Raw genomic sequence first — 25,449 nt, forward strand, 5'->3', positions numbered from 1 at the left:
TTGTTGTGTGGTGTGGTGGGTNGGGGGGGGGGGGGGGGCTCTACCAGCAGTGCTTCTCTTCACCCAGAACCCACATTCAATCCTTTACCCTGGTTACCGTACAAAAACACAGCACAAATAATAACAATCATTAGACACAGCAACAATGAATATAAATGGTCCATATCGTAGGGAACCTTCCTGTCAGTTCGTTTTCTATGTATGTGCATGCGTATTTGTTTTTGTCACATCAGTTTTTGTTCTCCTTCGATTTCCGCTTGCTTTTCATCCTTGTATTTGCATTCCTTTTCCTTCCTCTACCTTACTTCATTCTTTTGTATGTGTGAGTGAATCCAACGCCTCCCTCCAACGGCGTCTTGTTGTTGTTGTTTTGTGTTGTTGTCGCAGACGCCCCCCCCCCCTCCCCTTCGCGTCAAGGCTCCCTCGACGGCTCCATTGGAGTTCCTTTGGGTGGCACTGGCTTTTGTTGCCCTCCCATGACTCCTTTGAATTCCATGAGAGCCTGCAGTTGCAGTGGCCTGTTTCCACCCCGCATCAGCGCGCGAAGAACGTCGAGAAGTTCACGTGCCGCTGGCGCCAGCGATGCACGGACGGTGCAAGAAAGAAACGCGTCCATTGCGCTTGGATGGCCGCCTGCAGTATAAGAGTCTTCTAGGGCTGCAAGGAGCCAGGAAAGCTCCGTCGCGGTAAAACACTCCATATTCGCCAGAGTGAGGAGGCTAAAATAAACGGTCTCGTACTCGCTTCCACCTGACGCTAAGGCAGACTTCATTGCCAAAGCATGGAACTCCTTTGAGCGTGCGTTCATTTCGCCTTGCGGATGCGACACATCCTGTAAATCCTTCTCCTCCACCGCAACATTTACTGCCTCCAGCAGTGAAGCTAACACTGTGGGCCACCTTACATGCATGTAATCATCAAGTGCCGTGGGCTCCGAAAGTAAAAATGTAATAGAACTGCTGCAGCGCTTTGCGCGGTCTGTTTGCGACAAATGTTGTAGCACAAAATTCACCACTTCACTCAACGTGACACTCCACAACACCGCAGTTTTTTTGTTGTACGAAATGAGCTCTTGAATTGCGACAATGGCGGCAGGACATGCCTGAAGCATGGAAAGAGAGCCATCCTGGCTTGTTGCAAGAAGAGCGTGCCGGAGTTCCTCTACAGACTGTAACGGAGACCCGGAAAGGAAGGCCACAACCAGTGCCGGAAAATACCTACAGAAGAGCCACTGTACTTTGAGTCTCAAAAAACTTGTCTCGCTAGTAGCGGTTTCCATCGCACGTTGCGCGGACGTTATGTGAACAGTGGAGATTAACATCAAGACGAGCACAACACCGAGAAAGGGCTCGGCCACCTCCGATTTAAGCAGACGCTCACGTAGCTTGGTTAAAAATTGAACACAAGCAGAGTAACTGAGACCAGAGGATGCGTCAAGAAAACGAAGAAATTGTAACCGTGTAAAGAGGAAAAAAATATCAAGAACGTAGTTCACAGCCTTCAATACATCCTCATGTGAAACTGCACTGGAGCGTTTGGCGTGAAGAGCCAGCTGCTTGCGAATGGAATAAGGAACTAGAGGCCGAACCTTTGCAAGATATAATTCCCGAAGAAAATCACGTTGTCGCTGCAATTCTTCAGTAGTCCTTGCAAAACCTGACTCTTTGAGAGAGTTTCTCGACGGCGTAGAAGCAGCGGATAGCGACTGATTGGTGGGATTGAGTGTTCCAAGCTCCACCTCCTGTACAACCTCGTGCGCCATGCGAAAGTAGGCGGTTGAATACGACAACCAGAAGGCTCTGTGCTCACCAGAGACAGAAGCTGAGGAGATGCTCAGTTCATTGGTTTCATGCGCGCCAAAAAAGCCAAGGCGCAATAGGCGTTCAAATTCCATCTGCTTACATCGAGTGGATTCAGAGTGCTCATAAAACGCTGCACGACAGTCCACTAAGGGGCGTGTAACTGGTATGAAGTGGCACGCCTCTACATTGTCGTCGGAGAGAAAACAAGATGTTGTATCAATAGTGTTTGCGGTATTGTGCTGAGGCGAGGAAGCCGTAGCTGGTACAGAACTACCCTTCAAGGACGAAGAACGACTATCCCTCTCCCTGAATGTGTTGAGTCTTCCACCCGTTGGGTGAAACTCCCCGGCGTTGGGGTTCAAAGCCCTTTTCATACGGCCTCTTCATTCACGGTTTTGTTTGTACGCGTGTGTGCGTGTAGTGTAGAGGCGTTACAGAGAAACACCACAGCAACAAACAAAAGTGATACTCAACACAACTCATATGGGTAATCAAGGACGCAGTGAGAGAATATGTTTGCATTGGTTCAATTTTATTTCGGTCGCACATCACCCCAACTGGCATGTGTGCGCCACTTAAAACGAACGGGAGTATACGATACGGAAAGGTGGACTGTAACAAAGGAAACAAAGTAACAAAAAATAATAGATAAATGGCACCTTAAATAAAAAAAAAAACCGCCTGTAAAGCCCCAGAGAGACCTAATTTTTGGGGTTCTTTTTTTTTTTTTAGTGGGTAGAGAAGTGCCGCGGTGTTGTTGCTGTCATTGAGCGATTTGTTGGTACGCTCCTTCTGTACAAGGAGCCGTATTGAAGTCTGTTTTTGCTCGGCGGCGGCAGCCTCTTGCTGCAAACGGAGCGTTTGCTTCTGCTCCTGTAAAAAAGATTGAATACGTGTCGTGTTATTAACGAGCACGCCATGCTCCATTGTGAGTAGGAGTTTTTTTTTTCTTTCAAGCATGTTAATATCCCTCATGAAGCCACTGAGGTCACCATACAAGTCCTCCATCGTCTGCTCCTCCTCCCTCAACTCCTGAGTTAGCCCCCGCAGCAGACTGCGGAGTGCCACGTTTTCAGCCCATACATACTGAAGTTCAGAGTCTTTGCTGTGAAGGTCGTGGACCAACGCCGACGTCTGGTCGAGAACATCACCACATCTGCATTTTCCTCCTCCTCTTCTTTTCTCGTTGGCCATCCTTGCCAACGCGTCGTTCATCCGCGTTAACTCCTTCTGCGGTATATCTCCTTCTCCGCCTGTAAGGCGGTCACAATCACAGCCCGCGCAGACTCCTCTAATTTCCTCCGTCGCAGCGCCTCCAACACGCACAAACTCTCCTTAGCGTGTTATCTGTACTCACGCTGGAGTTTAGTCAGTTCCTCCTTCTGCCCACGCTGCTCCTCCGTCTGGGGCCCTACAAGCTCATTCCACCTGCACTCTTCCTGGCGGATGCGAGCCACAAGATCATTTTCCTCATGAAGGAAGGCCTGGTGCCGTGCCCGCACGGCCTCCAACTCCTGCAGCACCTCACGTCGGTGCTCTTCTACCCTCTCCTCCGATGCCAGGTGATATCCATCTTCCCCAGAGATGGCTCCCGACCACGCCTCATCCATCAAGGTGCTTCGCTGCATTTGGGTTGTCAAAGTTGGAATATCATCCAACTTTTTTTCCCGGGGTCTTCCTAACAGACGCCAACGAACTCGATATCATTTTTTATGCAAGGTTAATAACCTCATCATATGTCAAACGCAAAGAAACCAAACTTTCGCGTACAGACACCTTAGCAGCACTGGCTGAGTAATTGCACGTTGTCGCAAAAAGCTCCTCCACTGACAAGAGAGAATGACACATATTATTTCCATCAGTCTCAGCAAAATGATGAAGAATCATGGAATTCAACGCCTGACTGAATCGCCGCGGTTCTGCCGTAATGGGAATATGGAATATCCTGACATATAAAACGCAATCATATCCAGCTTTTTCTTGCAATGTGTAACTAAGCAAAAGAATCCATGTCGGATCGTCCACGACGGTAAAGACTCCTAGCAAAGACCCCAAGGCAGGACCAAACGTGTAATTAGCGATAAACGGAATCAAGGTGATGTCCCCTAAATGATTTTTCATGTTTCTTGCCTCATGCAGCTTGACCTCACATTTCTCAGTAGCATCGCAGTGCAATGCAGATTCACTGAGCACGAGACTTTCCGTCAGGCGCCCGTTCAAAACTCCTCCGCAACCCACAAGAATGAAAGCAGGTCTCGCCATGAACCTCACATCGAAATATGATCCATTCGCAAGGCATTTTCCGGTTTCAGTGTATCCATCCCCTGGCAATGCCGCATACACGCGGGGAAGCGTCCGAGACCCCGCAGAAGGCACCAAAAAGGGAACATAGCTGCCAACTGCGAAGGGACGTGACTAAAATTCAAGTACGGCAGCCCAACCTCTTCATCAAGCACCTCGTTCATTGAACCCCTGCTTCGTTTCTTGGCTCATCACACCAAATAGAACCAGAAGTACAAAGGCAGCAAAAAACACACGGTATGGACTCGTCATAAAGGGAGAAAAAAGAAAAAAACAAGAGACAAGGAAACACAATAAATAAAAAGGGGTACAAACAAATGACAAATTCAACACACAGGCAGGCTCGCTCTCTCTTTCTCGCACCCACAAACCACCAAACACCAAAGACAAGGCACGACAGAAATCAATCTGGTTTAACAACAACAAAAAAAAAAACATCAACAATAAAAAGGAATAAATGTGAAGAATCGTATTTCAGCACCAACGCAAACACAATGCTACCAGGCAAAAATGGAGCCCCCATGCTTGGCCCTAAACACCATTCTTATTCTTCTTGAAGCCGCTCAACAAGAAAAACCGTACTGTTTGCTCGACCTCCCTCTACCACCTTCTCAATGTAAAAGTATTGTGGATACCCAAGCAAGGCATTGTAGATATTTCCAAAGTGCGTTTTTAACGTCCTTTTAGCGGCGTAGGGGAGCATACGGCTCAGATACCCTACCAACACACCTTCATCCGGTATCACCTCACGCAACGCCTCAATAGCGTCCTCCACTGGGATAGTTTCCTCGTCCATCCGTGCCGAATCAGGTACAGCCAATTGACTCTTTTGTAGCATCATGCGGTTGCCATCCGTCCACACCGTCAAATGCTTACTCGTCTTAAAGTTGTTTTTGTGTCGTAAAGAAAGTGCCGCCTTCAAAATGGGTGGTAAACGCGTCAGTAACTGATGGTGTGAGACAGGGTGGTCAGGCATAAAAAAAGAAACCTCCTCACATAGTATCTCATGATGTAGCAACGGGTTCAACGGGTCAAGAAGCAGCAACTGTCGACGATCCGTTGGAATTTGGCTGGCACCAAGAATACGCTCAAACTTATCTCGTTCCGAATCCGCTATCAGCGACGCCTTTGATTTTTCATCATCATCAAATGTTTGTGGAAGAAGCACACGATCCTCACTGTGGAACACCGTCTGTGTTGGAACAAACGGTGGAATCTGCCCCTCCGGATCATGAGCAATAACATGCAAAAAGTCCATACTTAGCTCAAAGATCTCCCCATGAAGCCGCATAAAGTGCACAAGCCCTTTCAAAGGCCTTAACAAACGTTTTTGCTCTCTACTGAGAGAAGCGTAAATGCGCTGAATCGGCACCCATCGCCATGGACCAGAATTACCTCCTCTAGAAAAGATAGCTCCAGCAGACGCGTTCGTCCCCAACTGCAGCTTCAGCCGCTTTGCTTCCTGCAAGGATGGAGGTGGATTAAGAAACGAAGCAATGTGCCGCAATAACTCCGGCTCAGGAGAATTGGTGGCATTGTAATCACTCAGACTTCGTGGTGCAATTCGTTTTGGAAGACGTCGTACATAAATAATTTCATACCGAGAGGGAATATACGGGCCGTCACTTTCTTCATCGATGGCTAATGTAACCGGGCTCGGTGTATCCTTCTTAACGGCATCTCTCCCAGGCTCCCCTAACACTGTCCGCTCTTCATCATCATCACCATCATCCGCTTTCGCCTCAACTTCTTTCTCTGTAAAGAGATCACCCTCCTTCTCACCCTCCGCGACATGAATCTTATCTCCAGCAGCATCCAACGTGTCACTCAGCTCCGTATCTGCTCCTTCTCGTGGCGGCGTTGACACGAACTCCGCGCTGCCGCTGAGAATGTCATCCATACCAAGCAAGTCATCCCTTACTGCCGCAGCTATATCCGCCTCCCGTCGTTGTCTTTCGGCGCCCGACATGTGAGAAGTGTCTGTCACAGCGTTTTGTGCACCTTCCTGCCCCTCCATCAAAGTATGCGTGTGAGGAGTATCCTGTGAGTCACACAGAAACTCCGAATTTGAAGGTAATGCAACATTATCCTTAGTTTCACCACCCTGGGGAATGCGCCGTTTGTAGCTTGAGTTCCTTAACACCTCTAGATCCTGGTGCGCTGCAAACAAGTTTGAATCCTCGCCTCGACAAATCAATTGAAAGATATGTGAATAACGCGTCAGTAATGTTAACACGCGCTGTTGTGGGACACTATTCAATACATCCAAATCCTCCTGCGAAAAGCTATCAATCCACTCTACTAATGGAAATGGCTCACAACGCTTCTCCTCAAGTTCCTGTCTTGAAAGTGATGCTTCCGTCGGAAACCGAGGCAAATTTCTCACGAGAATCTCAAAAATTTTAACGTCAACATGAGACTCCACACGACGACCCTGTGCACCTGTTTCAGCAGAAGAGGAGGGCAGTGGTCGAGAGATAACCCCGCCTACCGTCGCCCGGTACTCCTGATTGTAGCGACGCAGCAAGCGATCTGCTACTCCACACCCAGGATAATCCCGAATAAAGCTGAAATCCAAGTTGAGTTTTACCGCAGCTTTCTGAGCCCTGCCCTGCTTAAGCTTAAAAATCATGGGATACCTCTTAAAGAAACCATCTACGACACGATCCTTCGGGATTAGACGTTCAAGGCGCTGAGCCACGTCTGGAGACATCGCCACAAGAACATGGCGGGTTTCCACAAAAAAAGTGGGTGTGATGTGCACAAATGCGGCAGCCACCTCAGAGGGTGGGAAAAGTCCCTTCGAGACATAAAGTTTTTCGAGCTCTGCTAAATCGGGTGACAAACATTGCGGTTTTTCTCCATATGGAAAAAAAGTTACTGGCTCCCTGTCCAAAAGGAAATGCAAGGTGAGAGGGAGAACAAGGCGATTGAGTTTCCACGCCTCGAGCTCTGTTGAGGCGACTGGTGGCTTTGAGACATCTACTGGAGTTGAAATAAAGCATCCCCGAACCAATACAAAACGCTTTGTGAGAAAACCCGTTTGCTTCCCAAGAGGGGAAGTTTCCGTGACGCCCCCTACAACGGCGATGTTCGGGGGACGAGGTTCATGGTGTGGCTGGCCAGCAACGTTGCTTTCGTTAATTCCCTCTGTACCTTGGTGACTCGGGAGGTAGGACCAAGCCTCTTCCGTGAGTCTCACCTGGGAGCCATCGTCACTAAGAGCAAACCAGTTTGGCTTGCTCTTCAGCGCCCTAGCGAGCGCCCCAAATGAGGAATTCTGCAACTGCAACCTCAGCATTGGCCCAAGTGCACGAAAAAGTGTATGAACCGGCAAGAAGTTGTTGTTTCCCGTCTGCATAGGCCCTTTACCTGGCGAAAGCTCCGCATGCAAGACGCCTCTGATGTCTTCCAGAATACTGGTGTCGTCCCAGTCGATATCTCCACCCATTGTTGGCATGCTTGCCGAAGCTATTGCTGCATCCGCATCTTTTGATGATTCGAGCTGATTCACTTCACCCCTTGTAGTGCATCTGCGCCTTGCAATGTGCCATGTTGAATAGAAACACTGAGCTAAGACCACAGGCATCACACCAATCCTGCTTCGAACAAAAAAAGAAGCACAATGGCGAGAAAATACGCCAATCACCCGACTTCTCTGCATTCCCTCTATTCCTTACTCCCACACCGCACACGCACCTTCGGTCCCTCCCCGACTCACTCTTCCACTCCCTCTCTTTTTGTAGAAATAGAAGAGTTAAAAAGTGAAAAAAAAACCTTAAAAACGATGAAGATGGAAGTAGAAAGCGAAAAACGAAAACGCTTGTTAAAAGACATGATCATCGTAACTCACGTTTCTCTCTCACAACTGAGATGCTCGAGCCTAAACTTCTCTCCGGAAGCCACTTCAACACAGAAGAACAAAACATTTACTTCCTGCCTTGTGTTCCTTCCCTATGTTCACTGCAGGCGTACCTGCACCCCCACCCCAAAAACGTCCCTGAAAAAGCCAAACCCAATCAAACGCAAACAAATAATAATAATAATAATAATAAAACAGAAACGGAGGAGTCAGACTTCTCCAACTAACTTCCCCAACGGCCTATCCATGTGACGAAAAGGTTAAAGGTCCCATCTGCAAAGGCGGAATACGACGCAAAGGGAGGTGGGTGACTCACTCGGACTCACTCTGTCGTTCGATCCACCAATCCTGAAGTAGTCGAGAAATAAGTTGGTTTTCCGAAAACGATTGCTCCGTCGTCGGTGCCTCATCAGAATCAACGGTGGCTACAATTTGTGCAGGTGGGTCATGAACTGCCGCAAAAAAGGCAAAGACGTCACCAGCATAACTTTGAAGCAAAACAACAAGAATACGCTCAAACAGGTCACGACAGTCGTCAATCAAAACACACGAGGCAGCTGCATTGTCGCCACAGTGTGTTGGCTCCAGTACACGCCAAAGTACTCGGTTACCATCCGTGTTCAATTGTGACAAAGGAGTACCCTCGTCGGTCTCGTATACAACACCGCGAGGGTGAATAGGAACAAGTGACATCCGTGTTGGGTCAAATTGGCCCCGTGGAAGCGGACTGAAAAAGCTCAGAAAACAAAATAAAAGATGCCCTGGCTCAACCTCCTCGCGTTGATGTGGATAATACGTGAAACTGGGCAACGGAGACGCGTAAGAGCAAAATCTGGCGAAGGCAAGCACCATTAAAGTTAAGACGTACGAATTGAGTTGTGAAGATTGAACTTTAAATTGTTTCAAAACCACCTTCATAAAAATGATAACAGGGTATACCGATTTGTTGGCTTTCAGTAATCGTGGAAGCACTGCGGCAACCTCAAACGCCTCTGTTCGGTTAACTGTGATATTCAGGCCAATGCCGTCTGGTACAGAATGCAAACGAACTGTGTCTGGGCCATTGTTGCAAGATGCAACATTCTGCTTTTCTTGCAGCTCCAGTTGATCCAGAACCACATCTCTGATACTAATAAGTAGGTCGTGTTCACCCATCAATGGCAGCGCCAAATAAAAACAAGCAGGGTACGGCAGGAGGATATGGGCCTCTGTATTAGCTATCTGAGCTCGCATCAGCCCATCAATCGGAGTTGAGTTCTGCGCATCTTCATCGTCAAGTTGCCTTCGCAAAAAGTAATCCGGAGACGAATCCACGCGTTGTAAGAGTGTAATTTCAACATCCGAGTCATAAAGAGCCGTGTCGAAAGCAAGACTGCCACATTTAAAGATGTGCAGGCCACTACGCTCACCACTGGCTGTCACACGATCTTCAGGAGCAGTCGCCACTTCTGTGATAACTCTCTTCACTTCTTCAAATAATCTGTCACACGCCCTATGACGAGCGGGTGACATCTTCGCTTTGAGTAAAAGATCCTGAAGATCACGTGTGAGATGAACGTTTGCCGCCAACAGCAGTAGATATCCGTCGTCTACAATCTCGCCATAACCGCTTGCACGCAAAAAGTATAATATGCAGCTCATTTCCTCGAGGTTTCCTCTCATTTCCGTCAAATAGGCAAGATTTCCCCGACACACTGCAACGGCCGTAGCTACAGGGACTGCAAACGATGGTAGTAGCGCCGATAAGCAGTCAGTGTGATAAATATATATATATATATATATTGCCAAAAACAAAGTGGAGGAAAACAACACAACGCACGCACAAAATGATAAGAACCAAATCCGCTTTCAAGAGGCACCTGTGAAGCTACTGCTTTCTTGTTTGTTACTCTGTCTTTCAAAGTTGCGTAAACCAACCGCAGCAACAGCCACGAGAAGAACCCCCAAAACGAGCGGAGAGAGAACCACGTTGTCGGGATGGATAGAGGTGCACCATGACACCCGAGACACAGACAGACAGGACCTACCATAACATCGCAAGCAATCCGTACTACTGTTACCGCAATGGCGGCAGTTAAAAAAAAAAAAAACGGTTCAACGTGGTGAAAGAAGTGCTTTTTTTTTACCCCCAATTCCACACCTCCTTTTTCTCCCAAGTTTCTTTTGATGTTTTTGTTGTTGTTGGCTTTCCTCCTTATTCGTTATTGGTTTTTTTTTCTCCCTGTCGTTTGAACGGTTTACTTTTCTCCAGAATGTAGTGTACGTGGTGATGCATGCCCGTACTGCCGCCGAGACGGTGGTGCACCAGTCGCAGCTTGACATAAATACTGCGTAATGGTGCAATATGCATGAGCAGCATCACCGTCACCAACGGAAGCTGTTCCATGTATGAATACATCTCCAAGCAGATATATACGGGTTGGCTAGCACCCCATGGTGAAAGCCACATCTTTTTTTCATTAGAATAACCACATAAAACCGACATGGAAAAATAAGGAATAATATAATTGTTTAACCAACGGTCATCAGTCGATTAAACAAGTTTACGGGAAAGACATATATATATATATATAAATATAAATATAAATATATAAATATAAATATAAATATATAAATATAAATATATATATATACATTTTACAAACAAATAACAAATGAATGCACATATCCCTGCAGAGCATTCTTTCAATTCATTATTATATTTTTCCTTCTTTATTTACCTCTGCTGCTATTGTCGTGGGGTGTGCAATGTGTGTGTGTGTGTGTGTGTGTGTCTGTGTGTCTTCAGACACCACACGTTTAGTCCAACCCGTAGATCTTTGAGGAAAGGTCCGCGTCCCGAAACGTGCAGAATGTTAGTTTTTCTCCAATTTGAAGTCCAACATAAAAAAACCATGACGTAAACCGCAGCCACCAGGAGCGGCGCTGATACTCGTCATATTTTAACTCTATGCTGACCTGCATGTCGTCGAGGAAGTGACCCTCCATCTCTCGTGCCATCGCATAGCTCAGATGACAAAGACAAACTTCCATGTTTTTGTTGCTCATCATATCCCAATTGTAACTTCCCACAGAGCACCAAATGCTGTCAACCACCACCGTTTTGGCGTGCATGACCTGATTACCCTTGTACTCGTAGACACGAACACCAGCAGCTAGAAGATGCTCGGTAATGTAATTCGATGCATACCACATAAACCAAGGATCTGTTGTACGACTACTTCCAGAGAGAATGCGCACATCAACGCCGCGACGAGCAGCGCAGAGGATGGAACGTAACAGTTTTCGATGAGGCAAATAATACGGTGTTGTCACCCACAATCGTCTGTGTGCGTTTTGAGCAACCTGCCAAAAGGCATACGGAATCGACCAATCCCGTGTATGAGGGTTGCAAGATATGATTTGAGTAGAGTTGGGACGTAGCTTGTCATACGCCTCTGCTCCAGGAACAGGATCCGTATCCTTTAAAGGGGTTATAGGCAATGGCTTTGCATGTAAACGCCTTTCCAAGGCCGCCTTGGCTTTATTAATCGCACGTACACGATACTGTTCCATTCGTTGCTTCATCGCCGTTGATGCACCTTTGTCTTCTGCGGACTCCCTCGACTGTCTTGGCGCATCGTCACAGTCAACAGGAGTCAAATTTTGTGGGATGGACTTTGTGACATCTTTTGAATACCACCGCATATACGACTCTAATCCTTCGCGCTGCCGCTTCCATCGAATACGTTTCATAAAGCGTGCTTTCTTTTCCTCGGCCTTTACGAGTTGGCGTTGCAGGTAAACCTTCCCCCTTTGCTGCACAGATTTTGTCATAGGTACAAGAATGTCATCCGCAACATTTCTTCCCTCCTTGTAGTGACGATCCATTGCCGTGGATGCAATTTTGCGCCAACGGGTCCAACTCCATTTCCACGGTTTTGGCGCCTTTGTATCTTCGTACACCTCGCGGAGATGGGCCACAGCCGGGCCCACCACGGAGCAGTGTGTGTCACGAAAGCGTCCCGTTCCTCCTTGACTCTTACCACAGTATTCATTACCAATATTCAGCCCACCACAAAATCCAATTTTCTCATCCACGATAAGAATCTTCCGGTGGTTGCGGATGGCAGGGCTGCGTTCCCACTTCATGCCTCCAAACAAATACGGCAAAATGTGGTCAAAAATAGGCCGATGCTCAATAACAGTGGCCCCAGACAGTTTGAGGTTCCCAATAAGGCGGCTTCGCCCAGTGATGTTACCGCCACAATCGTAGAGCAATTCGGTAGTACACCCACGCCGATGTGCAGCCTCCATCTTTTCTACTGTCACTCGGCCAATGCGATCATCCTTGCAGATGTACGTTTGCCAAAACACACTTTTTTTGGCTTCATCCACAGCCTTCCACATAACTCGAAAGGCCTCACCATTATCACGATAAGGAACCACGGTGTTGCCCGTAGACACACGCCCTAAAACATTCAGGTTTCGCTGAATGCGGTCCCACTGCACATGAAATGGTAACCTATTGCAATAGGCTCCTCGAACACCATCCCCTAGAGCCAAATACACGCCTTTGAACCTTTCACTGGCCCCAGCTGACTTGATACCAACACAGGTATTAATAATAGCTTCGCCTGTGGCACTGCCTGCGTTATTACGCAGAGACGAGTGGAGTATTCTTTCAAGGTTTAAGCGCTGGAATGTAACACGAAACTTACCTCCAGGTGTTGACATCTTCTAAGAGTACTGGACAGAGACCGAGCGAAACTAAAAAAAACAACAACAACAACGGCAACCTGTCCAAATATTCCCCCTACCCTCGAACCTTCTCTATCTATCTCTCTGTGAATATATATATATATATATATATATATGCGCCTATGCCAGCAACTTAACGAATAAAAAACAACAATGAAAGGGAAAAACGGCCACAACAGGTCTCTTTCCTCTTTATCCTCTTAACTAGAAGTTCCTCTGTGCTTTGCTCCTCCTGTTGTTGTTACTGACCTTCTTGTAGTTAAATATGCGATTAAATCAGCGTTCTTCGCCCTGCTGCACTTCTGTACGCACTTGGAAGCACCTGCTTGACCCACGCAACTCACGCATTGGAAAGACACAACAAGAACAATAAAGAAAAAAAAAACGCAAGATAGTGAGAGAGGGGGAACATGGTAAAGAAACCAGCTCCTGTTGTTGCTGCCTCACAGCATACTGTGGGTAAAGAAAAGACACGCAGCGAAGGTTGTTCTCCTTTTGTCTTGCAGTTATTTGCATTTCTCAACACAGCCACCCCCCTCTTGTCTTCTCGAGGGGTTAATGTTTCTTCTAGTCCGAACAACAACAACAACAACAAAAAACGCGGAAGCAGCGCTATACATCGCGGTACTGTTTGGCTCGATTGACACGTTTCAACAAGGCACCGCCCTCAGACTCCAATCCAAAATGAGACGCTTCTGCCACTCCACCTCTTCGTTGCGCTTCCGCTCAAGAACCATCCGTTCCTCTTCAGTCTGGGTAGGAGGAAACTTCAGTGGCCACCAGTTGGGGAAGTTTACCCAATCCACAACTTCAGGAACCACGTTGTGAATTATTCCTTTTGCGTCCAATCCCACTTCTTCTTTACCCAACGATAAGACAACAGCCTGCCGTTGCAGCAGGTCCTTCTCCTCTAACGACCTGTTATCATAAAGGTAGGCCCTATACATGGGTTGCAGCTCCGGTGACACCGTGAGGATGGGCACTTGTCGCAGTTGCTGCTGAGACAAAATCTTTAAACGATGCTTGTGGTAGTACGTCATAGCATAATACCCAGCGGTGTAAACAACACCAATGAAGGAGCCTGCAAACATGCCTTGAGTAATGGTTCCCATCTAGGATGGCCAGTGCCAACGCAACAGCACCCGGCACCCCCGCCAACATTGGGCAAAACAACCGATCATGATAATTATTACGTACCACAAGTAAGTGATGAAACACAGTGGCCAAAAGCCCTACAACAGCAAAGCTAGAACTGTAGCGCCATAGCACTTTATATCGACCAATATACCGTCCCTCTGTGCGTGCTTGACGAAAACCAAATGCACAGCCTAACACGGCACTATAACATGTTACTAGAAATACACTTTGGATTTAACCCCTACGCCAGCGTCACTCCAAGTAATGGCTTACTTCGGTTTCGTACTGGTGTGGAGGAAGCTCATCTTTGATGGCGTCGTAGATAGTTTCCTCCGTGCTGGTCACCTGAAAGCGATTATCATTGCCTGTACGGAAAGGCCACAATGATATCCACCCCACTACCAATATATATATCAGATGTCACCAAAAATACTGCAGCAGCTTCCGCCAATTTCCCCTCTCGCTATGTCGAGCAATGTATCCCCTTAAAACGTTTGGCATCCTCCTCCAATTCTGCAGTCGGCCCGGGTCCCCTTCTTCAGAGGACCTCACCTGCAGAGTGAAGCAGCGGTCCCCTTTCCTTTCCGCGTTGGTTGCCTCCCCTCCCCGCACCTCCAAAAAAAAAAAAAAATGTTTTTGACGTTGTGCAGAATAACAAAGTGGAGAGATAAAAAGAGAAAAACCATCAAAAGGCACCAAAAAAAAAACATCAATAAATAAATATCTCATCAAAAGAAAACCCTTCGAATCATTTGACACATGAAAGAGTCATCCGGACAACCACGCACACGCACATATACACACACCGTGAGTGAGAATAGGCGCGCAGCAACCACAGAAGAAGCTACCAATTCCGACACAATGTGAGGAAAAAGAGAGCACAACACAAAAAAAAAAACATGCACAAACAACAACAACAACAATAGGGACAGAGTTTGGTGTGGACAAGACACAGGTATCACACACTAGCCTCACCGTATAGCCCAGAATAAAGGACTACATTGGGGCGTTAACCCCCAATGCATTTCCCTTTCTTATTGTCCCCTTTCTCGCCTCGGCACTCCATTCTGTAAGTTTCGCCATGCCTCCTCACTCTCCTTTCGTCCAGGCGGCAATTGAAAACCCACCCCAGCTCCCATGCCAGCACGCAGTGCCACTACCATGTGAAGTGTTGCGCCAGCTGCGATGGGGTAGTCGTTGATGCGCTTTTCATCCTCCAACTGCTTTCCTTGGTGTACAAGCCTGATCATCTTTCCTGGTATCCCCTCTGATTCCTCCAACTTCTCCTTGAGCTCCGCGATGGTGTTGTCCTCATTGAGAGAAACAACCTCAATCACCTTGTTACTTACAGTCTTCACCTTAATAAGCATGAATTTTTGTTGAGAAATGCCTTATTCCTCTTCCTTCTGACTCCTTCCTTCTTTGGTTTCCCGTGTCGCGTGTTTGTACCTTCTCTCTGTTAGCTGGGCCTCACGCTTGAAGCGCCCCTCTTCAATTGCACCACTCCGCTTATATAAGAAGCGTTAACCTGCCGGTGAAATTTGTAGCAAAAAAGGTCAAAGAAAAGAAAGCAACGAAAGAAACAACACAAAACTCAACTCATTAAGCTTGTCTGTTGTCGTAAAGAAATATATATATAAGGTACCAAAATGTCTACAATGGAAAGTCGGACAGCATCTGGTTTCTTCATTAGAGGTAACGGGCCTAGCTCAGCCGACACACATGCAAGTGTGCAGATTCACAGATGCAGAAAAAAAAATAAAATTGGGCTGCAATAATTGTTCCTCTGTAGCTCCCTCCCGCATCTGACCCCCGTCAGCGCCTTTTTTTTTTTTCACCCCCACTTCATTTCTCTTGCCTTTGCACTTCTATTGGTTTCCGTACAATCGCGTCACTTCGATTTTTTTTTTTTCGTTTCTCATGTAAGTCTCTTTGCCTTCTTTTATTCCATAACTTTTCGTTCCTTTCGTGTTCCTTTCGTGTTCCTCTCCTGTTTTTCTCTTTTCTCCTCGGCTGTCGTGGTGTTTGTTCTCTGCCTCGCGGGGCTTATTTATATCTTTGCACAGGGGGAGGGGGGGTTGGGAAACTCTCCTCTTACCAGCACAGGCATGCTTGCATCTTTCTGCTTTAGTTTTGCGTGCTCCTCCACTTTCCTTCCACGCCTGCCGTGCTACACTTCCTCTTCTTATTCACCACGCTCCTCCAATCTTTCTCGGTGGCCCGTAACATTGACCGCCCACAACGGGGCAGAAACTCTTGTGGTGCATCCCAATAAAAAAAAAAACACCCCAGCAACCCTTGCCCAGTGTAAAACGTGTTACGTGCCCCGCAGAATCAAAGGAAGCATAAAACAAACGCAGAACAAAACGAAGGGAAATAAACGGCGTAGCGAAAGCACGCAATAACACAAAAACAGGGGAAAACAAAGCAAAAAAAAAAGATATCTCCAACTCTTATGTGCAAGCGACAGGAAAAACAGAAACAGTAACGACAGTTAGCGCTTCTTCTTCCCTATTTCTGCCTCTTTGTACGCCATTGAATAGCGATGCGACAGCCGCCCGCTGCCCGCAACGAAGAGCAGGGCACCAATAATGGACACGTTCTTCATCAATTGGAAGAGGTCACTGTCGGTTATCTTCATTGGGTCGTCAAGGTTCACGTGAAAGGCAACCGTAAGGACAAAAGTGCTTATCACCAACAAGAGAGCGAAGAAGCACCGGCCCACCCCCAGCAAAATGAAGAGAGAGAAGGCGAGCAAAAGAGCACCAAACGCCTGAGTTAAAACCGCGTAGTCAGAGGCGCTAAGTCGGTACTCAACGCCGGCCATTTTCAACATTTTGGGGAAATTGCTCTTCGCCAGCAACACGGCAGATACCGCTGGATTGGAGATCAGTTGAAAGCCTGCTGCAATGAAGGGAATGAGAATTAGAATCAGCCCAAAGTAACGTATCGCGGAGCGGAAAGACATTGAACCGTACTTGAAGGATTCTATTGTCAATCGTGCAGTGGTGATATTTTCTTTCGACTGTCTTATTTATATATTCTCCTGAAGAGGTGTTTGATTTAATTTCCTTGTTCGCGTGAATTGCTTAATTGTTTTACCTCTTCTCCAAGACGTGGCAGCTCAGGCGTAAAAAAAAAAAAGAAAGAGAGAGAGAGAAAGAGAAAGGGGGAGCGAGAGAGCGAGAGAGTGTATGCGTAGAGAGTGAATGAAACAGGGGGTAACATCGGTCAGAAGGGGAGGGAAGAAAAGGGTTAATGGAGGCAGCAGGAAAAAATGCAGTACAGAGAAACCTACGCACCTGTCTGAAGCAGCCTATCCACCCACGCCGGGACAATCTCGGAGGCCTTACCATATATCGATTCATCGAAGTCACTGAAGTTCTCTCCCGGAGCCAAATTCAACTCAAGCGTTTTTGCCCCGTTCTCTTTTGAGTGCATCACCAAGCCTGCAGCGGGGTACACGTTACCAGATGTCCCAATAGCGACAAAGAGGTCAGTATGTTTCATCACGGTGTTTATTTCATCCAAGTGGAACGGTGTTTCACCAAACCACACAATATGCGGTCGCAACGTTTCCACTGCATTGCAGCACTTGCATCGGGTCGTTCCATGCACCACATCCTGGGTCCAATCAAACACCTCCCCAGTAGCTATGCAACTCACCTTAAGCAATTCCCCGTGCATATGCAGCACCGACGTAGATCCTGCACGCTCATGAAGATTATCAACGTTCTGCGTAACTACCACCACACGCCCTCCACGATACTCCCGTTGAAGCATGGCAATAGCCATGTGTGCTGGATTAGGTGTCACAGCGGGTGAGAGAAGAGCCCTCCGTCGTTCGTTATAGAATCGTTGCACAAGCTGCGGATTACGCATAAAGGCATAGGGGCACGCAACCTCCTCGACACGATGATTTTCCCATAGACCGTCTTTATCCCGAAACGTCGATAGTCCGGACTCTGCAGAGACGCCAGCACCGGTTAAAATCGTGATCCACTGACACCGCGGCTTCATAGCACTCCAAAACCAAAACAAAAAAAAGAGCAAATCACCTCAACTGTAAAAAAAAAAAAAACCCATATATATATAAGCGTCCAAACGCACATAAGGAAAAAAAAAAAAACAAGGAATAGAAAGAGAAAGTTGGCGCTGTTTAGTCTCACGCATAACCCCATTCATTGACCAATGAACTCCAACACGTGAATGCAATGAGCCTCCTCGCTACCTAGCTGATCTTCTTCGTTCCCTCCACACGTCTCGTACCTTTACATGATTTAAAGAGCAGCGGGAACCCGCGTCTGACGCAAACGGCCACACACCCTTACGACGAAGAAGTGCAGGTGGGCCACTATGCACAACTTGGCCTCTGTCAATGACAACCACACGATCAAAAAAATCAACGTGTGATAGCTTATGCGTGATACAAAGCAAAGTCGTGTCTTTCAGCAGCGTATCCAGCACACGCCACAGCAGTGACTCTGCCTCGGAGTTTAACTGAGAAGTCGGTTCATCCAATAAAAGAAGGCGTGGCCGTTTGAGAAGCACGCGGGCAATTGCAATTTGATACTGTTTCTCGCCACACAGAGTGCCACCATCAAACATTTCGGAATCCAGACTAAGATCGGCAAGCTTGACAGAGTCCAAAGCAGCGCGGATTTCACCGTCTGTGTACAAACCTAGTGGATCTACATTTTTGCGAAGCGTGCCATGGAAAATAAATGGATGCTGTGGAATCACACTCAGACGTGACCGAAGGAGATCCAGCGGCAATTGACAGATGTCGCAATCATCAATGGCAACATATCCCGCGCTCAAGTTCACAAGGCGAAGCAAAACAGCAAAAATAGAAGACTTGCCGGCACCGGTTCGTCCCACAATAGCCACCTTTTCCCCTGCCTCCGCATGAAACGTGAGGCACCGCAGCACCTGAGGGCCAGCCTCGTCGTATTGCATGGAGACACCTACAACGTCAACCTTGCCCAGAGACGGCCATAATGCAATAGTAGGCAACGGCACACTCCCATCCTTGGCGTCTTCGCGTGCCAAATAAAAGTACTGCCGAACTCTTTCAACGCTGATAAATTCCTTCTCTGTAGCAGTAAACGCACCAAGAAGACCGTTAACGTATGATGTTAGTGGTTGCACGTATGCAAAGGCCAATCCCAGCATTGGGGCATGCGAGCTCCCGTGGTAATAAATCCCAAGCACCCCAATAAAACTAAGCAATAAAATACCCACCAGCTCCAGACGGAGTCCAAACCACGCATTTAACATCAGTGCATTATATTCTGTGCGGAGCAAGGCCTTGGCTTGGTCCTGTACACGACACATGTATAAGTTGACGGCAGCTGATCCAAAACATCGAATCACAACTCCACCCACCAAGACGTCACGCATTGTGTCAAGCAAAGGCGCGCGCGCTGCAGCTTCCAAACGTCGTAGCTCTCGTAAAACCGTGCGGTAGGGGCGCTGGATGCGGTAATATAGCAGTGAAAAAAGGGCAAGTGTCCATAGGATTACTCCTGTGGAATTAAGCATTATTATTATTATGGAACCCAAAAAAAGAAATGTCTGCGCCAAAAGAATATTAAGAATAAATGGAAGGGAATCATCAATTGTGTAGGTATCATTGGACAATCGGTTAATAATTTCCCCAGGCGGGGTATTCGAAAAAAAGTGAAATGTGGCTGACATCACATGATGCAGAAGCTTGTTATGAAGACGCTGTGCCGCTCTTAAACCTCCATATGCAAAAGAAAATCCACGAATAATTGCCAGCAAACTATTAAGTAAAACAATTATGCTTAACATATGTATAAACGCAGCTGTATTACCATCGCCATCTTTTGACCATACCACAACATATTGATCGCTCGCGTTACGAGCAACTTGCATGGCAGCAGCGGAAATGACAATAAACAGTGTTAGTCTCCACCCTACGCAACCAAAGTAACACATCACAGTACTCCACGCGAGAACTCCATGTTTACCCACCTCCAAGGCCGTCAACGCGGGTGTCACCTCTGCCTCAACATCATTCTCCGCTTCCTTTTTCGCTTCCTCTTTTCGTTGTAGTTCCTTGTCCTTTTCCTGTGGTATTCGTGTCAGCAAGGAAATAAGTGTATCCTTCGCTTGTTCCGTGACGGCAAGACAGCCATCCGCACACGCATAGACAGCATCCGCACACTGTATAAGCTCCTCATTATGCGTCACAACAATAATACATTTCCCGTTCCTTGCCGCAGCTACAAAGACCTCTTTCACAATGTGATGAGCTACAGTGGTGTCAAGAGAACCCAGAATATCATCCACTAGGCACAAGTCTTTATTCGCGTACAAGGCGCGAGCCAATGCCACACGAACTTTTTGGCCACCACTCAGCTTTCCACCACGGTCCCCTACAAACGTAGAGTCCCCTTCTTGAGCAAAGTTGTGATGGAGATCCTCATCAAGGGCCACCGCCTTTATCACCGCCCTGTATCTCGCAGAATCAAATGCAAGGCCAAAAAGGATATTCTGACGCAATGTCCCTGCCATTAAGAAAGGTGTCTGTTCTACAAACGACATTGAACTCCGTACAATGGTAAGTGAAGAAGTTGGCGTCATGTCAAATTCTCCTGCAAGACTATTTAAAAAGGCGCTTTTACCTGTTCCAGAACGTCCCACAACAGCAATTATTTGACCACGCAATGCTTGAAACTTTGGGATATATAACTTAAACATCTGTTCCACCGCACAATTACAGTTAGCTGCAGCTAATAGCAACTTCCCTTTCTCAACGTTGACCAAGGCATCCTGGCCGTCATCTTGTCGCAACTGAGAACTCGATAACCGATGCTGTTCCATACGATCAAACTCAAACGAGAGGTGACTTGGTGCATGCAGGAAAGAGTGCCTTCCCCCTTCCATATACGGGCCCCCCATATTTTCGTCCATGCTGTTTGCATGCGTGATGTTTTCCTTTACACCACTTAACGGTGTACCATTACCAGCATTAGATAACACCCAAATGCCCCCATCGAAAAAACAGTTTTGAACCTGTGGCATGGAAAGAAACGGTTGTAAACGCCGCCACGAAACACACGCCTCAACAAAGCCGGTGATCACCCATGGATACGCGTTTAATGGAAGAACAAGGGAACCAAAAAGCGCCAGGGCGCTGACAGCTTTACCAGGCGTTAGGTCCCCACCCATCCAAATAAAGGTGATAAAAGTAACAAGTGACACAAAAGTGGGTGTGACGGCCCAGCAAAAGACACAAAAGGCATCCAAAAATTTGAGCCAACGAAGACACTTCATGTATCGCAATCGTGGAATCCCCACCCATCGTTCCGCCATCCGGGACCAGCCACACATTTTAACGTAAAGTATGTTATTCACAATTTCTGTGATTGCCAAAACACGTTCATCGTTCGCCTGCATAAGATTGGTTTGCACCTGTTTAATGCGTTTAGCAAGCTGCATATTTACAGGAATGAGTACAAGCGTCACGACCACTCCTGCAACAAATGCAAAAGAGACTTGAACATACAAGAGATAAAGCGCAAAGACTAGTTGAAGTGGAAGCGCCCAGAGATCATTTATTGACTGCACTGCGTCTGCAATACGTTGCACATCCACTGAAAGGTGATTTATTAGATCTCCCTCTCTTTGACTTCCTAACTGTTGTAGGCAAGAACTGATGGCGCGGCGAAAAAGTTCCATGGTTAATAGATTTCTGTTATAGAGAGCCATCTTTTGTAATTTAATGTTGTAGTGCACACGAAGAAAGGTGCAAGTGATCGTACAGAAAACAATAAGCAGGATAGTGATGACCGAAAACTGAATGTTTCCTCCTCCGTCTTTACCCGTCCTCTTGTTTGTGCTTGCCCGCATTAAATTGTCCACTAGTTCACGAAGAAGATAGACCGGAAAAAAACCCCAACCTCATATACGAAACGCACAACTGCGAGCAAGACGTATGTGGCTCCCCAGTGGTGCACGATGGCGCGAATAAGGGAGATGTCTCCACCAAGGCGCACGCCCATACAAAACCAAGCAGACGTGACAGAGGAATCTATGCGTATGTCATCACTAAGAGGCCGCAGAGGCAACCCAATCTGTTTCTGCTCATCCTCGTGGCCAACACCACGACTATTACTATCATCATCACCGGCAGCAGCAGCATCAATTCCGATGCTACTTCCTTTCTTTGGGGTATTCGCATACAAAACAGGGGCAATGTCATTCACCATTAGCCAATCCCACCCAACAAGAGTAGGAAAGACAAGCGTGTGAGACACCGCAATAAACGTATCCACGACAATATCTTGAAGTCGAAAATCTGTAGAGATCAGCTGCATTGCAAAAACCGTCCACTCCGTTACCGAAATAGCAAACAACAGAATAGCCAGCACGGCATCCGAAAGGTTTCTGTGACGCATGCAACGCATTAGGAGCAACAACCAACAAACGACACCTACACGCGTCAACCAAACAACCCAGTCAACTCGTGTCGGTTGGGGATCATTGAGTTGATAAAGCACTGACACAAGGATGCCTCCGGTGACAAAAGCACAGCAGTAGTACAAAATCATCGGGGTGGGTCTTAAAAGACGACGTTTGAGGCACACTGCAGACAAAACAACAAGTACTACCGCCGTCCAAATTATCACGGCGTGTATGGTGTAAATTGTCGTCGCCATTTCATCAATTTGTTTTTGGTTCATTGCTAAGCTTGTTTGTATCTTGTTCCTCCTACCTCTGCGGCCGTGTCCCGGTGAAAGAGTGTAGGAGGCTGTGCTGATCCAGCTGCATTCGATACCATCACGCCGCACAGGGGAAGACGCAGCGACAGCCCAGGTGTAAAGCAGGAGGCAAGCCCAACAAAAAAAAAAAAAAAGAGTGATAATATTGCAGGGAATAAATCCTGCGCGATGCACGACGCATAGCAATGTACATCTATAAGGGATGCGCAACGCGATCAGCACACCGTCAAACAGGGAGAAAGGGTGCCAACCAAATACACAAATAAAAAACGAAACAAAAAATATTCTTCATTTTCGTTCCTTTTCGTCAATGTTTGCTAATATATATATGCACACACTATTATTTATGTTCACAAAAAAAAAAAAACACCCACAAAAAACCAGGGATAAAAAATCGTTTGGACAGGGCGGCAAAGTAAACACAGAGGCAACAACAATAATAACCACACAGGCTGACAACAATGAGGGAGGGTGAAACAAAAAAAAAAAAGAGCGCATTGACGTTACTACAAGAACTCCAGAAGCATATACCTAATAAGCGCACCCAGCTCTTCGCCTGTTAGATCGGTCATTATGGAGACGTTCCTTCTCTCCATCCCCTGAGGATGAAGACAGTATTATCCTCAGATGAGACGGTGGTGAGAATTGGTTGCGGTGTAACTTGTTAAGAAGCTCACAGTGATTATCATAGCTTTCTCGCAGCTTCGGCTCCAGAGAGTTAATATGTGGACGCAGATCTTTGCACATGTCACACTCATGAAATGGCTGAAGCAAGTGATGTAACGCAGGTTTATTTGAAGAAGAATCATCCGTTTCAGATGCAGCAGCAAGACAAAGACATTGCTCCTCCTTGGCATAGTAGGAAGCTTCGTTATCAAATTGTTTCTCTTCATCGGCAAGAAGCATACTGTAAGCATGCTGAAGAGCCGCTTTACTCTCTGGTAATTGCACCTGTAGAGAAAGACCCTTCTAGCTGCTGTTGACTTCCAATACGGTAGAAAAAATTTGGCGGTGTGCACTCAACTTGACTCTAAACTCAGTTCTGTCTCCACCGAGTTTCAGTCGTATGACCCATATTACGAGCTCCACTCAAAAACGGTCCTCCTGTACCGTAAAGATGACGCGTCAATGCCTGGATGCAGCCAACACCACATGTTGGTGGCTGCGCCAGTGTCGATGTTCCCCGTTCTGTGCGGCTCAATCGCGACCTCACCAACACCTTCAGACTCCACTGAGGCAACACTACTTGAAGATGGAGATATCAGTTCGTCCAGATCATCATTAAAAAAAATTCCCACTGTACACTCCTTGATAAGAAATGCGTAGTACTTAACAAAAAAAAATATTACGGAATATGTGGTCCACATCCGTTTCATTGTTGTACGATGTCAAATACTTCCTCACACTACTGTACGGTTCATGAAACGATTAAAAGGTGTTTAGCCTCTTGGTCAGAAAGGCAATGCGCTGGCCACCTTCCAGAATCCCGCAGAAAAATCCAGGAAAAAGAGCGGCAAGAACCTCAAAGAGGACTTACTTATTCTATACGCAGCTCGTCCCCTGTTGTAAAGCGTTTAAATGCAACATTTTGTTCGTCCTTCGACCGCCACACACACCCACACCTTCGTCCTCGATCCTGCATACGCTTTGTATGCGCATAAACGGCTGGCATAAAACGACGGCCGATAGGAAAATAAAAAAAGGCTACGACCTGCCTTATAAAGTTGAGGACGTAATGGAAGGCAGTATCAGCAGCAGCATCAACGCTCGCAGCCACAGGTGGGTGAGGAGGTTTTCCTTCCTCTTTCACTTGTTCGCCTGACGCGTGCGGTGCTTCCGGTAGTGAGTGACCGTACATGGCAATCAATTATGCCTCCAGTTACTCTTCACGGCCGTGAAGTGCGATGGCTAAAAAAAAGATGTATTTGTCCCAGACACCAACACCTGCAGAATGCCTCAGGTTTTACCTTTTTATTTCTGTTTTTTTTTTATTATTTGCTATGCGCTTCATTTTCTACCCAGAAGGCAGCGAGGCGTGGCTGCTGCAGTAATCTTGCCGCCGCCTCCCGCCCTTCCTCACTAAGCATGCTGAGTGGCAATAAAAAGCTGCAACTACGCCCCAGCCTTTTCTTCGTGTGTCAAGGAAATCCCATCAAGGCAAACATGAAGAGGCAAACAAAAAAAAAAAAAAGAATGTCAAAGAAACAACAAAACAAAAAACAAGGGGGAGAACAGGCAGCATGAATCATAAAAGCCCTCACGGTGGAAAAAACAAAAAAAAACGTTTTGCGGCATCCACAACAAATACCAAACAACAAAAAAAGATAGGCGGATAGCTCCTGCAATAAAAACGCATTGTATGCATGTATTTTCCTCTTTGTTTCCCTTTCATTTGGGTGTTCGTTCCACCCAAATCATTCACACTGTCCGTTTATTTCTTTTTCCATGTAGAGATTGTTCTCTAAAGACAGGTTCCCATCCACTTTTTTCCTTTCTCGTCTGTCTCAGTCGTCACTTGTTCACGCTCCTTGGCTTGTTGTTTTCCTCTCACGCACCCACTGCAAATTCCCTCAACAACAGCCAAAGCGAAAGCAATAACAACCAAAAAAAAAAAAAGGCAACGCACCACCAAAAAACACACCACAGATAGAACGTAGTGTCGGGCACAGTTGTGTCAAAACAACAAGGAGAAACACCAAAAACAAACGACAGAAGTGAATCGATAAAAAAACTCACTCAAAAATGGCGCACAGAGATCATAAACAAAAACAAAAAACAAAAAAAACACACACACGTGTAGCAAGGAGCGGAAATCTCCCTCCCCCCTCCCAACCCAACCCTCTCTGAAAAAAAG

The 25,449-nt window shown here is 46.8% G+C and overlaps 14 protein-coding genes across 14 annotated transcripts, besides 16 other annotated features; all 14 read right to left on the bottom strand.

Annotated features, from left to right (window-relative positions):
- The first annotated feature begins 14 nt into the window (after window positions 1-14).
- Window positions 15-38: a microsatellite.
- Window positions 39-356: 318 nt separating this feature from the next.
- Window positions 357-382: a microsatellite.
- Window positions 383-412: 30 nt separating this feature from the next.
- Window positions 413-2,176, bottom strand: TraAM80_01701 (uncharacterized protein; the record flags this gene model as incomplete). The annotated part of the gene is made up of 1 exon (XM_029378733.1): window positions 413-2,176. The coding sequence occupies one exon, from the start codon at window positions 2,174-2,176 to the stop codon at window positions 413-415; it is 1,764 nt and encodes a 587-aa protein (XP_029241498.1).
- A 286-nt stretch (window positions 2,177-2,462) lies between these two features.
- TraAM80_01702 (uncharacterized protein) lies at window positions 2,463-3,017 on the bottom strand (the record flags this gene model as incomplete). The annotated part of the gene is made up of 1 exon (XM_029378734.1): window positions 2,463-3,017. One exon carries the CDS (start codon window positions 3,015-3,017, stop codon window positions 2,463-2,465), a length of 555 nt encoding a protein of 184 aa, XP_029241499.1.
- Window positions 3,018-3,512: 495 nt separating this feature from the next.
- TraAM80_01703 (uncharacterized protein) lies at window positions 3,513-4,064 on the bottom strand (the record flags this gene model as incomplete). Its single annotated transcript, XM_029378735.1, has 1 exon — window positions 3,513-4,064. One exon carries the CDS (start codon window positions 4,062-4,064, stop codon window positions 3,513-3,515), a length of 552 nt encoding a protein of 183 aa, XP_029241500.1.
- Window positions 4,065-4,361: 297 nt separating this feature from the next.
- Window positions 4,362-4,407: a sequence feature (A-rich).
- A 111-nt stretch (window positions 4,408-4,518) lies between these two features.
- Window positions 4,519-4,553: a microsatellite.
- A 94-nt stretch (window positions 4,554-4,647) lies between these two features.
- On the bottom strand, window positions 4,648-7,692 carry TraAM80_01704 (uncharacterized protein; the record flags this gene model as incomplete). The annotated part of the gene is made up of 1 exon (XM_029378736.1): window positions 4,648-7,692. The coding sequence occupies one exon, from the start codon at window positions 7,690-7,692 to the stop codon at window positions 4,648-4,650; it is 3,045 nt and encodes a 1,014-aa protein (XP_029241501.1).
- A 443-nt stretch (window positions 7,693-8,135) lies between these two features.
- Window positions 8,136-8,158: a microsatellite.
- A 119-nt stretch (window positions 8,159-8,277) lies between these two features.
- TraAM80_01705 (uncharacterized protein) lies at window positions 8,278-9,627 on the bottom strand (the record flags this gene model as incomplete). The annotated part of the gene is made up of 1 exon (XM_029378737.1): window positions 8,278-9,627. The coding sequence occupies one exon, from the start codon at window positions 9,625-9,627 to the stop codon at window positions 8,278-8,280; it is 1,350 nt and encodes a 449-aa protein (XP_029241502.1).
- Window positions 9,628-9,723: 96 nt separating this feature from the next.
- Window positions 9,724-9,747: a microsatellite.
- Window positions 9,748-10,521: 774 nt separating this feature from the next.
- Window positions 10,522-10,601: a microsatellite.
- Window positions 10,602-10,714: 113 nt separating this feature from the next.
- Window positions 10,715-10,747: a microsatellite.
- Window positions 10,748-10,764: 17 nt separating this feature from the next.
- On the bottom strand, window positions 10,765-12,681 carry TraAM80_01706 (putative cardiolipin synthetase; the record flags this gene model as incomplete). Its single annotated transcript, XM_029378738.1, has 1 exon — window positions 10,765-12,681. The coding sequence occupies one exon, from the start codon at window positions 12,679-12,681 to the stop codon at window positions 10,765-10,767; it is 1,917 nt and encodes a 638-aa protein (XP_029241503.1).
- A 31-nt stretch (window positions 12,682-12,712) lies between these two features.
- Window positions 12,713-12,743: a microsatellite.
- A 52-nt stretch (window positions 12,744-12,795) lies between these two features.
- Window positions 12,796-12,821: a microsatellite.
- A 459-nt stretch (window positions 12,822-13,280) lies between these two features.
- Window positions 13,281-13,303: a microsatellite.
- Window positions 13,304-13,355: 52 nt separating this feature from the next.
- Window positions 13,356-13,817, bottom strand: TraAM80_01707 (uncharacterized protein; the record flags this gene model as incomplete). The annotated part of the gene is made up of 1 exon (XM_029378739.1): window positions 13,356-13,817. The coding sequence occupies one exon, from the start codon at window positions 13,815-13,817 to the stop codon at window positions 13,356-13,358; it is 462 nt and encodes a 153-aa protein (XP_029241504.1).
- Window positions 13,818-14,722: 905 nt separating this feature from the next.
- Window positions 14,723-14,765: a microsatellite.
- A 111-nt stretch (window positions 14,766-14,876) lies between these two features.
- Window positions 14,877-15,212, bottom strand: TraAM80_01708 (ubiquitin; the record flags this gene model as incomplete). The annotated part of the gene is made up of 1 exon (XM_029378740.1): window positions 14,877-15,212. One exon carries the CDS (start codon window positions 15,210-15,212, stop codon window positions 14,877-14,879), a length of 336 nt encoding a protein of 111 aa, XP_029241505.1.
- Window positions 15,213-15,801: 589 nt separating this feature from the next.
- Window positions 15,802-15,837: a microsatellite.
- Window positions 15,838-16,336: 499 nt separating this feature from the next.
- On the bottom strand, window positions 16,337-16,810 carry TraAM80_01709 (DoxX; the record flags this gene model as incomplete). Its single annotated transcript, XM_029378741.1, has 1 exon — window positions 16,337-16,810. The coding sequence occupies one exon, from the start codon at window positions 16,808-16,810 to the stop codon at window positions 16,337-16,339; it is 474 nt and encodes a 157-aa protein (XP_029241506.1).
- A 165-nt stretch (window positions 16,811-16,975) lies between these two features.
- Window positions 16,976-17,033: a sequence feature (GA-rich).
- Window positions 17,034-17,136: 103 nt separating this feature from the next.
- TraAM80_01710 (NAD-dependent deacetylase) lies at window positions 17,137-17,862 on the bottom strand (the record flags this gene model as incomplete). The annotated part of the gene is made up of 1 exon (XM_029378742.1): window positions 17,137-17,862. One exon carries the CDS (start codon window positions 17,860-17,862, stop codon window positions 17,137-17,139), a length of 726 nt encoding a protein of 241 aa, XP_029241507.1.
- Window positions 17,863-18,069: 207 nt separating this feature from the next.
- TraAM80_01711 (putative multidrug resistance-associated protein) lies at window positions 18,070-21,723 on the bottom strand (the record flags this gene model as incomplete). The annotated part of the gene is made up of 1 exon (XM_029378743.1): window positions 18,070-21,723. The coding sequence occupies one exon, from the start codon at window positions 21,721-21,723 to the stop codon at window positions 18,070-18,072; it is 3,654 nt and encodes a 1,217-aa protein (XP_029241508.1).
- Window positions 21,724-21,734: 11 nt separating this feature from the next.
- On the bottom strand, window positions 21,735-22,424 carry TraAM80_01712 (multidrug resistance-associated protein; the record flags this gene model as incomplete). Its single annotated transcript, XM_029378744.1, has 1 exon — window positions 21,735-22,424. The coding sequence occupies one exon, from the start codon at window positions 22,422-22,424 to the stop codon at window positions 21,735-21,737; it is 690 nt and encodes a 229-aa protein (XP_029241509.1).
- Window positions 22,425-23,126: 702 nt separating this feature from the next.
- TraAM80_01713 (uncharacterized protein) lies at window positions 23,127-23,501 on the bottom strand (the record flags this gene model as incomplete). Its single annotated transcript, XM_029378745.1, has 1 exon — window positions 23,127-23,501. The coding sequence occupies one exon, from the start codon at window positions 23,499-23,501 to the stop codon at window positions 23,127-23,129; it is 375 nt and encodes a 124-aa protein (XP_029241510.1).
- A 170-nt stretch (window positions 23,502-23,671) lies between these two features.
- TraAM80_01714 (uncharacterized protein) lies at window positions 23,672-23,971 on the bottom strand (the record flags this gene model as incomplete). The annotated part of the gene is made up of 1 exon (XM_029378746.1): window positions 23,672-23,971. One exon carries the CDS (start codon window positions 23,969-23,971, stop codon window positions 23,672-23,674), a length of 300 nt encoding a protein of 99 aa, XP_029241511.1.
- Window positions 23,972-24,563: 592 nt separating this feature from the next.
- Window positions 24,564-24,592: a microsatellite.
- A 763-nt stretch (window positions 24,593-25,355) lies between these two features.
- Window positions 25,356-25,380: a microsatellite.
- Window positions 25,381-25,449: the final 69 nt, after the last annotated feature.

Source organism: Trypanosoma rangeli (assembly GCF_003719475.1).
Source record: "Trypanosoma rangeli strain AM80 chromosome Unknown Tra_15.4_contig_00035, whole genome shotgun sequence".
NCBI lineage: Eukaryota > Euglenozoa > Kinetoplastea > Trypanosomatida > Trypanosomatidae > Trypanosoma > Trypanosoma rangeli.